The following is a 12577-nucleotide window of genomic DNA, read 5'->3' on the forward strand; positions in this document are numbered from 1 at the left end:
AACTTCGTAATCCCGCTCCCATGCATAAGAAGAGCGTTTCCTGCCCGCGCGCATGCGCAGTGATTCCGATAGCCGCGCATGTGAGCAGGCTGCGGCTCAGTGTGGTGGAGAGCCTCTGACCATCGTACGTTGGCTGGGGCGAGGCAGCACACACAGGGTTGAGATAAGTAATATTATTGTCTCGGTTCATATGTACCGTGCATTTGTAAAAAAATTTTATGGAGTCTTTCCGCTCTAAGTGTTGATTTTAGCCTTTGACTTTGTCTATTTAGGCAAGCTGTTTTATATTTGTTCTGAAGAAGGCGTGGTTACCGAGGTAGTTACCAGGTAGTTTGTGCAATCGAGGCGGATTTTTCATAATTATTTCGATGACAGGATGCATTGTATTAGATTCACTGATGACATCGTAATGTGAAACTCTGAAAAAGAAATGAACAGAAAGCTAGAAGTTCCATTAAATACTTTTAAATTATGGAATTTATAAGCGAAGAAATAGTAAACGACAATAAAGGTAGAACGAAAAACACGGAAAAAATTAAAAGCAATAAAAAATTTATGCCGTCAGGATTGATCAGGTGAAACAATTTTATTATCTCGGTAGTGTAATCGCATAGGGTAGTAGATTTTTAATGGAAATTAAGAGAACGGTAGCATTGGGAAAACAAGCTTTTATGACTAAGAAAGACATTTTAAGTAGCAACCGTATTATTACAGATGTCAGTAAATCGTTTTCAATAACATCTGTGTGCAGTACACTGCTCTATGGAAGTGGAATTTGGATTGTAGGTAACTTGGATAGGAATCGACTCGCAGTTGCTCAAAGGTGAATACGGCGAAAAATGATGGAAGTGAGCGCGACAAAAAACGAAAGTGGAATTATTAAGGAAAGTTAACGAATGTATGTGTTGTTGAAGGAAATGGAAAACAGAAAAAAATAATTGCACACAACACTTTCATTATTACTAAAATGTAGACTTTCACGGCCGGAAATATCATGTCCATTATAATTATCCGGACTGTTATGCCGTGGTCGGTTGATGAATTCTGTGTCGATTCCCAACGTTTCGTCTCCGACTGCGGGAGACATCTTCAAGGGGATCCGTAGCTCGATGGAAGGTCCAACACACCCACTGGCACGCTACTTACTGCCGCTAAATTTCCTTAGAGGAAATGCAGACTTTTAAACCTGCAGTATGCCAAAGACGATGTCCTTAACGATCAGCTCCAATTAAAAAACACGTGACGTCACGGACAGCGGCCAATTGCACTGACGTAATCAAAACACGTGACGTCACGCCGCGGCGCGGGAGCGCGCGGACACGGAATTTAGCGGCAGTCAGTAGCGAGCCAGTGGGTTTGTTGGACCTTCCATCGAGCTACGGACGCCCTTGAAGATGTCTCCCGCAGTCGGAGACGAAACGTTGGGAATCGACACAGAATTGATCAACCGACTACGGCATAACAGCCCGGATAATTATAATGGACACTTTCATTATTAACATTTTTCAAGGGACAATGCTGTTACAGAAGGAAAAAGGATGGCCTAGGAAGAAGTATTAGGAAAACATGGAGAAGAAAATGCGAGAACAGCATGGAATTGACAGTAGGAAGTGGTTCCATCGACAAGACTTCAACTTTCAGAATGCATATGAATGTGGTACGCTTCTAGCAGGAGTTATTGCACTATATTTTTGTGTAGGTAGTGTCACTTTATTGTATTTCTCGGAGGAATTCTGTTGTCAACATTCAACATTTAATATGCAAAAATACTCAGAGATTTCTGTTTCTCAATTTCGTACAAGAAACGAAGAGCGGACCGCCGCTCAGAGGAGCGCACAGGCGCGGGACTGACTGGTGCCGCTGCGGGCCGACTTGCGCGTGCGCGCGCGTAAGCCCCCGGAGCGCAGCCTGGCGGCGAGCGCGCCCACGCCGCCCCCGCTGGAGCCGGCGGCGCCGTCCTCCGCATCGTCGGCGGCGAGCGACTGCGCGTCGGGCGGCGCGGAGGCGGCGCGCCGCTCCAGGCGGTGCAGCAGGATGCGGTAGGTGCCGACGACGGCGCTCTTGCTCCCGCGGTCGCGGTGCTCGTCCAGCAGGTCTCGCGAGATGCCCAGTTCCTCCAGCTTCTCCAGCGCCTGCAGCTCGTGGTCGCTGCCGGCGTCCGAGTCGCCGGACGCCGCTGCTACGGCGACCTCTGCCGATCGGGGCATGCGCACGCCGCGTAGGAACTCCGACTCGCTGACGCTCTGCAGCGAGAGGCGGGACGTCGGCTCCAGCTGCAGGATGCCCACTGCAACACAACCGGCGGTCAACGTGACGCGTCTCAACCTGTGCTACAGGCAGGACCTACTCGACTACAATATTCCGCTGGCCTGGTGCGCGGATAACAATAGGAAAGTTCAAATAACTTACTGGAACGCAGCCGGCTAATCTACATCTACATCCATACTCCGCAAGCCACCTGACGGTGTGTGGCGGAGGGTACCTTGAGTACCTCTATCGGTTCTCCCTTCTATTCCAGTCTCGTTCGTGGAAAGAAGGATTGTCGGTATGCTTCTGTGTGGGCTCTAATCTCTCTGATTTTATCCTCGTGGTCTCTTCGCGAGATATACGTAGGAGGGAGCAATTACTCCTTGACTCCTCGGTGAAGGTATGTTCTCGAAACTTCAACAAAAACCCATACCGAGCTACTGAGCGTCTCTCGTGCAGAGTCTTCCACTGAAGTTTATCTATCATCTCCGTAACGCTTACGCGATTACTAAATGATCCTGTAACGAAGCGCGCTGCTCTCCGTTGGATCTTCTCTATCTCTTCTATCACCCCTATATGGTACGGATCCCACATTGCCGAGCAATATTCAAGCAGTGGGCGAACAAGCGTACTGTAACATACTTCCTTGGTTTTCGGATTGCATTTCCTTAGGATTCTTCCAATGAATCTCAGTCTGGCATCTGCTTTACCGACGATCAACTTTATATGATCATTCCATTTAAATCACTCCTAATGAGTACTCCCAGATAATTTATGGAATTAACTGCTTCCAGTTTCTGACCTGCTATTTTGTAGCTAAATGATAAGGGATCTATCTTTCTATGTATTCGCAGCACATTACACTTTTCTACATTGAGAGTGAATTGCTATTCCCTGCACCATGCTTCAATTCGCTGCAGATCCTCCTGCATTTCAGTACAATTTTCCATTGTTACAACCTCTCGATACACCACAGCATCATCTGCAAAAAGCCTCAGTGAACTTCCGATGTCATCCACAAGGTCATTTATGTATATTGTGAATAGCAACGGTCTTACGACACTCCCCTGTGGCACATTTGAAATCACTCTTACTTCGGAAGACTCCTGTCCTTGAGAATGACATGCTGCGTTCTGTTATCTAGGAACTCTTCAATCCAATCACACAATTGGTCTGATAGTCCATATGCTCTTACTTTGTTTATTAAACGACTGTGGGGAACTGTGTCGAACGTCTTGCGGAAGTCAAGAAGCACGGCATCTTGCGCCAATATTTCGACAGGTGAAAGCTTCGTCATTTTCGAAGCGCAAGTAATACGACAGACACATCGTGTGCTTGGCAACCTAAACACTTCGCGGGAGGGATTGCTTCAACGAGAAAACGAAAGACGGTGTGCTCAGAAAGCTAGCACACCGCAAACACCTAGCGCCAATTCATAAATAAAGACAACTAACGCCTGACGATATCGATTCTTCATCCTTTCCTACTCCCTTTTCTTCTTCTTCGTCTTCTCCTTTATCATCATCATCATCATCTAGAGCCTATGCGTTTCGGATTTTGGTGACCGTCACAGTTATATGACTTTCTCTTATTCCAAAAGTTTCCAGCTTGTGTCTGACGTCTGGCGTATCGATAGCAACGATGCCACGGAATAGTTTAAGTTGGCACTACGAGAGACAGACGACAGCGCCCTCTAGCCGGTGCTGTAGAGGTCTACGAGCTCCGCGACTGCTTCAGCCCTTTTGATCAGGTGCAGCCAGCCAGGACACTTCGCTTCAGCATCGCACCTACGTACGAAGTTATGTAATCGTTTATCGCCCTGTTTTTGCACCAGTAAACCACGTTCTAGCAGTACCGACTTTTAATACCTTTTCTCATTGCTACCCATGTCCTTAGGTTTCCTAGTCAAGATGTTATCTTCCTTTCTCGTCCTATTTTACCATACATCTTTACGTGAAGAATGTTCTGCTGCAGTTTACACCTGTTTCCATTAATCATTACACTCAGGTGACAAAAGTCATGGAATATCTATATTCACATATACAGATGTCTGTAGTATCACGTACACAAGACATAAAGGGCACTGCATTGGCGGAGCTGTCATTCGTACTCAAGTGACTAATCTGAGTACATTTCCGATGTGATTCTAGTTGCAAGATGGGAATTAACAAACTTTTAACGCGGAATGGTGGTAGGAGCTAGACGCCTGGGACAGTCCATTTCGGAAATCGTTCAGGAACTCCATTTTCCGAGATGCATAATGTTTAGAGCATGTCGAGAATACCAAATTTCAGGCATTAGCGCCCCCCCCCCTCCCCCGCCGCGGACTGCACAGTGGCTTTAGGTCTTCATTGAACGCCGTGAGCAGCGGCGTTTGCTGGAGTTTTCAGTGTTAACACACAAGTTACACTGCCTGAAATAACGGCAGAAATCAGTGTGGGACATACGAAGGTGAGGCGACATTTGAGGTTAATAGGTTATGGCAGCAGACGACCGACCTTTGCTAACAGCGCGACATCGCCTGTAGCGCCGTTCCTGGGCTTGTGACCATACCGGTTGGACGTTAGACGATTGGAAATGCGCGGCCTGGCCGTATGAACCCCGATTTCAGTTGGTAAGAACTGATAACAGGGTTAGAATGTGGTGCAGACCCCACGAACACATAGACCCATGTTGTCAACAAGGCATTGTGCAAGCTGATGGTGGTTCAAATGGCCCTGAGCACTATGGGACTTAACTGCTGAGGTTATCAGTCCCCTTGAAGTAGAACTACTTAAACCTAACATCACACACAACCATACCCGAGGCAGGATTCGAACCTGCGACCGTAGCGGTCAAACGGTTCCAGACTGAAGCGCCTAGAACCGCTCTGCCACTACGGCCGGCAGCTGGTGGTGACTCCATACCTGTGTGGACTGCGTTTGATATGGAATGCACCGGGTCCTCTGGTCCGAATGAACCGATTTTTGACTGGGATGGTTATGTTCGGCTACTTGGAGACCATTTGCAGCAGTCATAGACTTCATGTTCCCAAACAACGGTGGAATTTGTGTGGATTACAATGCGCCATGTCATCGGGCCACAGTTGTTTGCGATTGGTTTGACAAATGTTCTGGATTATTCGAGCGACTAATTTGGCCACCCAGATTTCTCGACATCAAAATCATCGAACATTTATGGAACGTAATCGATAGATCAGTTCGTGCACTAAATCCTGCACGGGGAACACTTTCACAATTATGGACAGCTATAGTACCAGCATGGCTCAGTATTTCTGTAGGGGACTTCCAGTGACTTGTTAAGTCGACGCCACGCAAGATGCTTCACAACATCCGACAAAAGGAGATCCGACATGGCATTAGGGGGTATCCCAAAACTTTTGTCACCTCAGTGTATATAGAAGAGCTGTACGAAAGCGTGGTGTAAAGTAATGCTTCCGAATTATTTATGTGGAATCTCTTAAACCCTTTAAATGAAAAGAAAACACTTTATTAGCATTCTACATCTCTATTCTTCAAGTCTGCATATTTATTTCTCAGCATAGTTACCCTGGCATCGAACATATCACCCAACTAGGGGCCAGTCTGTTGAAACCGTCACTCATGAGTGTTTGACTATGTTGACGGAGCCACAACCTTACCTCTGCTTGCTCCGCATTGTCACTATCAAAGAGAGGTCCTGAAGGTCTTCTTTAAGTTCTGGCAACATATGAAAATTGGACAGGGCCATTTCGGGGTTGTATGGAGGATGATAGATGAGAGTGAACTCAAGGCGTCTGATTGTTGCAGCGTTCGTGTGTGATGTGACATTTTCATGGCAAAGGAGAAGGTGCTCCATGTGTAAACGAACTCTATGAATACGAAACTCGATTACAACATGGTATTTCTTAATCACAGGCATGGTTACGTTACACACCGCCATGTTACATGCTACGATTCTGAGCCATCTAGCGGCAAAGGCTTGCAACTTGCGAAAGCCGACTGAGTGATATGCATGGCATGTAATGCCTCAACAGATATTGAGAACAGAATAAAAAATTCGGAGGCAGTACTTTTCACATGTCCTTATAGTTGTTTTGGATTTTACTGCGTTTTCGACTCCTCCTTTCTTCATTTTGCGGAGAATGTTGTTATATGTAATTTCATCTGTCCATGATACACTTAGCATTTACCTATACAACCACATCTTAAATGCCTCAAGTCGTTTGCCCGTTGCCTCGATTAAAGTTCAAAACAATGGGAAATTTGTACGAACATAGAAGTCTTAATTTTGTTTCGATTGAAAGGTGTTAGCCTTAAACACATTACTCATCTTTTAAAAAAGCGCCTCTCTGGCGCTCTCAATACGGACATCAATTTCTTGCGCATTTCCCAGTTTTGTTAAAGTTCGTTCACAAACATGTACAGTTGTTTACTTGTTCAATACGTTTACCAATAACGTACAGCTGACAGTCTGATATGTATTTTTTGCTGATGCCAATTTTGTGTTACTTAAGTTCGTAGTGAAATACTGATTAACAACGGGTGAGAAAGTAGTACAAACTCCTCCCTCCGTAGTTCCAGGTCGAATTTAAGCCAAATCATCATCTCCATTAAACAATCATGTGGCCTTATAAATAGACAAAGAGGTTTTGCTTAAAGTCTGCCTGGAATCCTGCTCTCTCACGTGTCAAACTACGGAGGATAAAGTTACCGCTACTTGCTCTCTTGTTGTTAATTAGTATTTAACTATGAATAACGTCTTGCGTTGGTTATATTTGGTTACGATGTGCGTTGTCTTTTCACACACACAGTCTTTTGCTTCCTGGTTCACGCAGCCTAGCCCACCGTGCGTTTAAGTTGCCGTGCACAGCCATCTTTCGTCTCATTTGTGCCTTGAAAATGACAGGATATTCTACTGAAATATCCCTAACTGTGGGAGGACGTCAGCTGTCTGCATTTACATGTATTGTTTGAACATTCTATACTCCAGGAGAAGCTCAAGTTTTACACCTATAGGAAAATAAAAATTCGTAAGGAGATCAGAGTTACGTCCTTAAGGCAATTATTGCTAGATGCAGTTGATACAGAATCTCTTCTGAAAGATCAGTTTATCGAAAGCAGACGTCGGACTTGAGCAGGCATGATAAAATGAAAATTTCAGAGAGATGAATAACTGAGTGTAATTGTAAATGTTCAGAAGATGAACTTTATTACAACTAGGGGATCACGTTGACGATTCTGCAAATTTACTGATGACTACATGTGAGAAGAAAGGTTTCAAATGATTTTTACGCCTTTAACGTACCTCGTCGCCTCAAGAAGTAGTTGATTTTTCATAACCTTATCACTAGTTACCTATCTTTCAATGTGCGGAAAGTGTGTTAATTTCATGATGAAGTTTTAGCTTCCAAAAAGGTTAAGAAGTCTTCCAAGATAAGAGGTACCAGGAAGATTTATTTTTAAGAACGACAATGGGGTTAAATTGCCTACATTTTAAAATAATTTCGCTATTCCAGCATGTCTGACGAAATCTATAGGAATGTAACGTCCGATCGTTCGCGAAATGGAAACCACTGTGAAAATAAAAAATTATTTTTTGCAACAGTTAGCTACACTTTGCAGGCTACTTCCCTACTTAGTCGCCACTCGGACTTAGACATTTGTCGTAGCATCATACCAACTCTCTAATACCCTCGTCATAGCAGGCACACGCCTGTGCTTTCCACCAGCCGGCTGTTGTGGCTGAGCAGTTCTAGGCGCTTCAGTCCCGAACCGCGCTGATGCTACGTTCGCAGGTTCGAATCCTTCCTCGGGCACTGATGTATTTGATGTCCTTAGTTTAGTTAGGTTTAAGTAGTTCTAAATGTAGGGGACTGATGACCTCAGATGTTAAGTCCCATAGCACTCAGAGCGATTTGAACCATTTTTTCTTTCCACCAATTCGCTACGCTGGTCTACAACTCATTGTCTGTGTTAAAATGTTGTCTTCATTGCCAGCGGTTCATATGACCAGAGATAAATCTCTGATGGAGTCAATTACGGGCTGTGTTGTCGGTGATCAAACATTTGCCATCGAAAACGCAGCAGGAGCACCTTCATTGCCCCTACAGCGTGCGACCCAGAATTGTCACGAAGAAGGAAGCGCATCACAGTTATGTGAAATCTCTCACCAGGCGCTCATAGTTGGCGGTAAACATTACTTTCTTGGAATCTTCACGCGCTCACTGTGCGCTTGGAACTGAAAAGAGCAACATGACGCGATCGATGGGCATACTAGAGACGCTCAACACATCTGTGCAAAGCTTATCGGATTCTGACTGTGGTTTCCATTTCGCTCCAGATTAAAGGAGCTATTTTTCGGAGAAAACGCCTAAAGAGCCTGTGGTAGGGAGACGGCCGGAGTCACTGCATTTTGCAGTAATTTTCATGTCACAGTACCACCTGTCTGAGCTGCTCTTGTAGAGTGCGCTGGAGAGTTACCATTGTCGTAACTACGAATCACAAAGTAAGTACTACATACAAGCCCGCGAGCCTTTCCACGATGAAACTGACGGAAACGAGCTCAGAATGATCTCTTATGTTAATTCAATTTTGTGCCGACAAAAATCCTCAACGACTAGTCGTGAAAGGTTTTGCGAGCTCTTGTAGGTGGCTTACACTTGTTTGCCTTTATTCTAATGAATTTAATGTGACTGGTCACTATAAATCGTTCTCGATGCCTAATTCTGAGTATGTGGCGTTTGTGAATATTACCAAGGGTTGATTAGCGATGGTATTGTCATAGACTGTTGAAACGTTTCGCCTATTTACGAGCATGACATTCCGTCTGTGTGTTGAGAGATCGCATCCAGTCCATGAACCAAGAGTTGATAGCCATCAACTATTTCTACGTTTTCTAAACATTTTATATTACAGTGACTTATGGGCACAGCAAAATGTCTTGAAGTAATAGTCTCAAATAGCTATAGAAGTTCTCTACCTCTTAGTTTGCGTGTATCGTAAATAGTAAAAATATTATTACGTTAAACTATGGTACGCCTAACTCTACTATTGCGTCTAAGGATGAGTTAGGTTTTCGCTAAGAAGCCTGTACTCTACTTCCATGTCTTCCCTAATATTAAATAAGCACGAGCTTTGTTAATATGTGCAGAAGGTTTGTTCTAGGTGATCCTTATGGCTTTAGAAGCGATACGATGGCTGTTAGCGGACAGTTGTACGTAGTGTCTCGAATACACATCTACTTATTTATACGACTTACCGTCACGATTTGGCCTAGAAATAGCTTGTTATTTAGCATAAGAATATTACCTCTGTTACACGTGTGCCAGCATATGCACCTTAAGCATACCACTGAAGCTATGATTAGTTCTTATATGGCTCCACTAATAGCGAGGAGGTACTACATTTCCTCGGGATAAATCAGTTACAGCGAAAATCTGCATGTAATAATGAAAGAAAAATCCTTGCTACGTAGATCGACTAAAAAATATCGTTATTTAGTAGAACCTCGGGCGTATTCCGTCGAAGGGTCGCATTATCGCAGTGTGAAAATCACCTATAGCTTGTACTCGAGAAAGTAGATGCTTACTTGGAGTGTGTTTTTATGCACTTGCTAATATTCCTGTTTGCATTTTCGTTATCTGTCAAGGTTTCATTACTATTCAACATGCCAGCTAAAATGTTGCAAATTTTAAAAAGCTCTAGATTCTACATAGGTTGCAGAAATGCAAACGACGTGTCCCAAAGTGCGAGAGGCCGTACAAGGCAGAGCGCGTCAAGTTAATAACTCTCGGTGCGTCAAGCTGTCGGATCCAGTCAGCGCGGTCGGCTCGTCTCCGTCCTCGGCTTCCCGGCTGCTAGGCGCTGCATCAGGTAACGTAACCTAGTAACCAGTCAACTCACAAGAAAAAAATACACTCTGTACGGATGTAAACCATTATTACTCTTCATATTATACGAGGGTCAGTCAAAAAGTAATGCCTCCTATTTTTTTTCTACGTTTAATTGTCAGGAAATTTAAATGCAATTACATAGGTTGAAAACCGCAACATTGAGGATCATTTTGTCATTTTTCAATGTAATCTCCGCCCATCTCTACAGTTTTGGTCCATCTTTGAACAAGGGCATGTATCCCAGCACGGTAAAAATCACAGCTCTGCTTCCTAAGCCATTGACGCACGGATGTTTTGACGGCCTCCTCATCTTCAAAATGAATCCCACGATGAGCTTCTTTTAGTGGCCCGAACAGATGGAAGTCTGATGGTGCCAGGTCAGGGCTGTATGGGGGATGAGGCAAAACTTCCCATCCAATTTTGACAATCTCGTCAGAGGTGTGACGACTGGTGTGTGGTCTTGCATTGTCATGCAAAAGAAGAACATCTGCCATTGATTTTGTTGGGCGAACTCGCTGAAGACGTGCTTTAAGTTTTTTGAGGGTTGTGACGTATTGAACAGAATTTATTGTGCATCCCTGCTCCAAAAAAACAACCAGAATCACACCCTCTGTATCCCAGAAAACTGTTGCCATAACTTTCCCTGCCGATCGCACAGTTTTGAATTTTTTCTTCCTCGGCGAGCTTGTGTGACGCCACTCCATTGACTGCCTCTTTGATTCGGGTTCAAAAAAATGCACCCATGTTTCGTCCCCGGTCACAATTTTTTTCAGAAACTCATCTCCCTCCAAACGGAAGCGCTGCAAGTGTTGGCTATTGTTTTCCTTGCCTTTTTGTTCTGATCGGTTAACATTCTTGGAACCCACCGTGCACAAACTTTTGAGTACCCCAATTGTTTAATAATCGTGATCACACTGCCTTTACTAAGAGAAATAATGCGACACACTTCATCTGCAGTCACCCGACGGTCACCACGAATGATGTCATCAACTTGCTGAATGTTGTGTGGAGTCACTGCACTCACCGGCCTGCCGCTCCGCTTTTCGTCAGTCAACGGTGTTTGCCCTTCAGCTTCCTTACAACAACGAACCCATCGTCTAACAGTGCTGACATCCACTGTCACAACACCATACACCTTCTTCAGTCTTTCATGAATGCGTATGGGCGTTTCACCTTCTGCATTCAAGAATTCAATCACACAACGCTGTCTCAAACGAACATCGATGTCGGCCATCTTACAAACTTCTGCTGTGCTGCCACCTGTTGACACAGAAAGTTACTACTGCAGTGGATTGCAGAAGAAGGTTTGAGGAATGGCGCCAAATTCCAATTTTTCACTTAACTTAATTTTTTTAAGTAGAAAAAAAAATGGGAGGCATTACTTTTTGACCGACCCTCGTAATACTGTACGGTGACTGGTTGTCCCACGCAGTAATCAATTTGTAAAAGGAGGAAAGTAAGCGTTCAACGGTCTCTCGCCTAGAAAACCTACATCTGGAGGGCCGAACGGCGTCAGTTTGAAACCCTCTTTTTCCACAAGGTAATTCAAGTTGTAGCACCATTTCTTTAATTATGTCTCGTGTGTGGCGAGTGGCTACTCGCTTTCAAATGAGAAATCTTGAACAGTACAAGCTTAACACGATTGGTTATAATAAACACATGATTCGCTGTAAGTTTCACTGTGCTGAAAATAAATACTACGAGGTGTTTTCAAAAAATTCCGGAACATTCGTAATTTCGCACCAATGGTGTAGCGGAGCGTAATGTGGCTCTTATCGCTGCACACACCTGTGTTTAATGTGTAACTGCCGGAAGTTTCATCGTTGTATTTTATCAGTGCTGTATTGAGTAGAACGTTGTGTCACACAGTTTGCGAATTTAAAGATCGCAGAGTTAGAGGAGCAAGGCGTCTACATTAAATTTCGCGTGAAACTCAAGAAAACCTTAGAGACGCACCAAAGGAAGCGGAAAGCGTACGGTGATGACTGTTTAAGCCGTACTCGGTGCTAAGAATGGTTCACAACGTTTAAAAATGGCTGGACGGAACTTTAGATGACCGTCGTTCAGGTCGTCTACAGACGACGTTCATGTCAGGAACATCAACAAAATTGTGGGAGCCAATCGAAGACTGAATGTCCGAGAGATTGCAGAAAAATATAACATTTCAGTCGATCATGTCATGAAATCCAGACAAAGAATATTGGAATGCATCATGTCACTGCCAAGTTCCTCCAACCACTCATGAGTAAAGACCAGAAAGATCTTCACCTAGCGATCTGTGAAGAGCTTTTGGATCGTGCACAGGACAACGAGATGTTCCTTAAGAGGACCATAACTGGTGATGAGACGTGGCTCTACGGTTATGATGCTGAGACCAAAGTGCGGTCTTCACAATGGGTCGGGATAGTTTCTCCAAGACCAAAAAAGACTCGTCAGGTCAAATGTGAAAGCCATGCT

The 12577-nt window shown here is 44.3% G+C and overlaps 1 protein-coding gene across 6 annotated transcripts in view; it reads right to left on the reverse strand.

Annotated features, from left to right (window-relative positions):
• Nucleotides 1-1540: 1540 nt before the first annotated feature.
• Nucleotides 1541-12577, reverse strand: part of LOC126299171 (serine/threonine-protein kinase NIM1-like) — a 511818-nt gene continuing 500781 nt past the window's right edge. For 2 of the 6 annotated variants that reach the window (XM_049990935.1, XM_049990934.1), the window contains one exon: nucleotides 1545-2287. In XM_049990935.1, coding sequence (XP_049846892.1) covers nucleotides 1824-2287 — 464 coding nt within the window. In that variant the 3' untranslated portion in view covers nucleotides 1545-1823. Of the gene's footprint in view, nucleotides 2288-12577 lie in introns of all 6 variants that reach the window. The other 4 variants (XM_049990932.1, XM_049990937.1, XM_049990936.1 and 1 more) reach the window with 4 other exon arrangements.

This window comes from Schistocerca gregaria, chromosome X (genome assembly GCF_023897955.1).
Source record: "Schistocerca gregaria isolate iqSchGreg1 chromosome X, iqSchGreg1.2, whole genome shotgun sequence".
In the NCBI taxonomy this organism is placed as follows: Eukaryota; Metazoa; Arthropoda; class Insecta; order Orthoptera; family Acrididae; genus Schistocerca; species Schistocerca gregaria.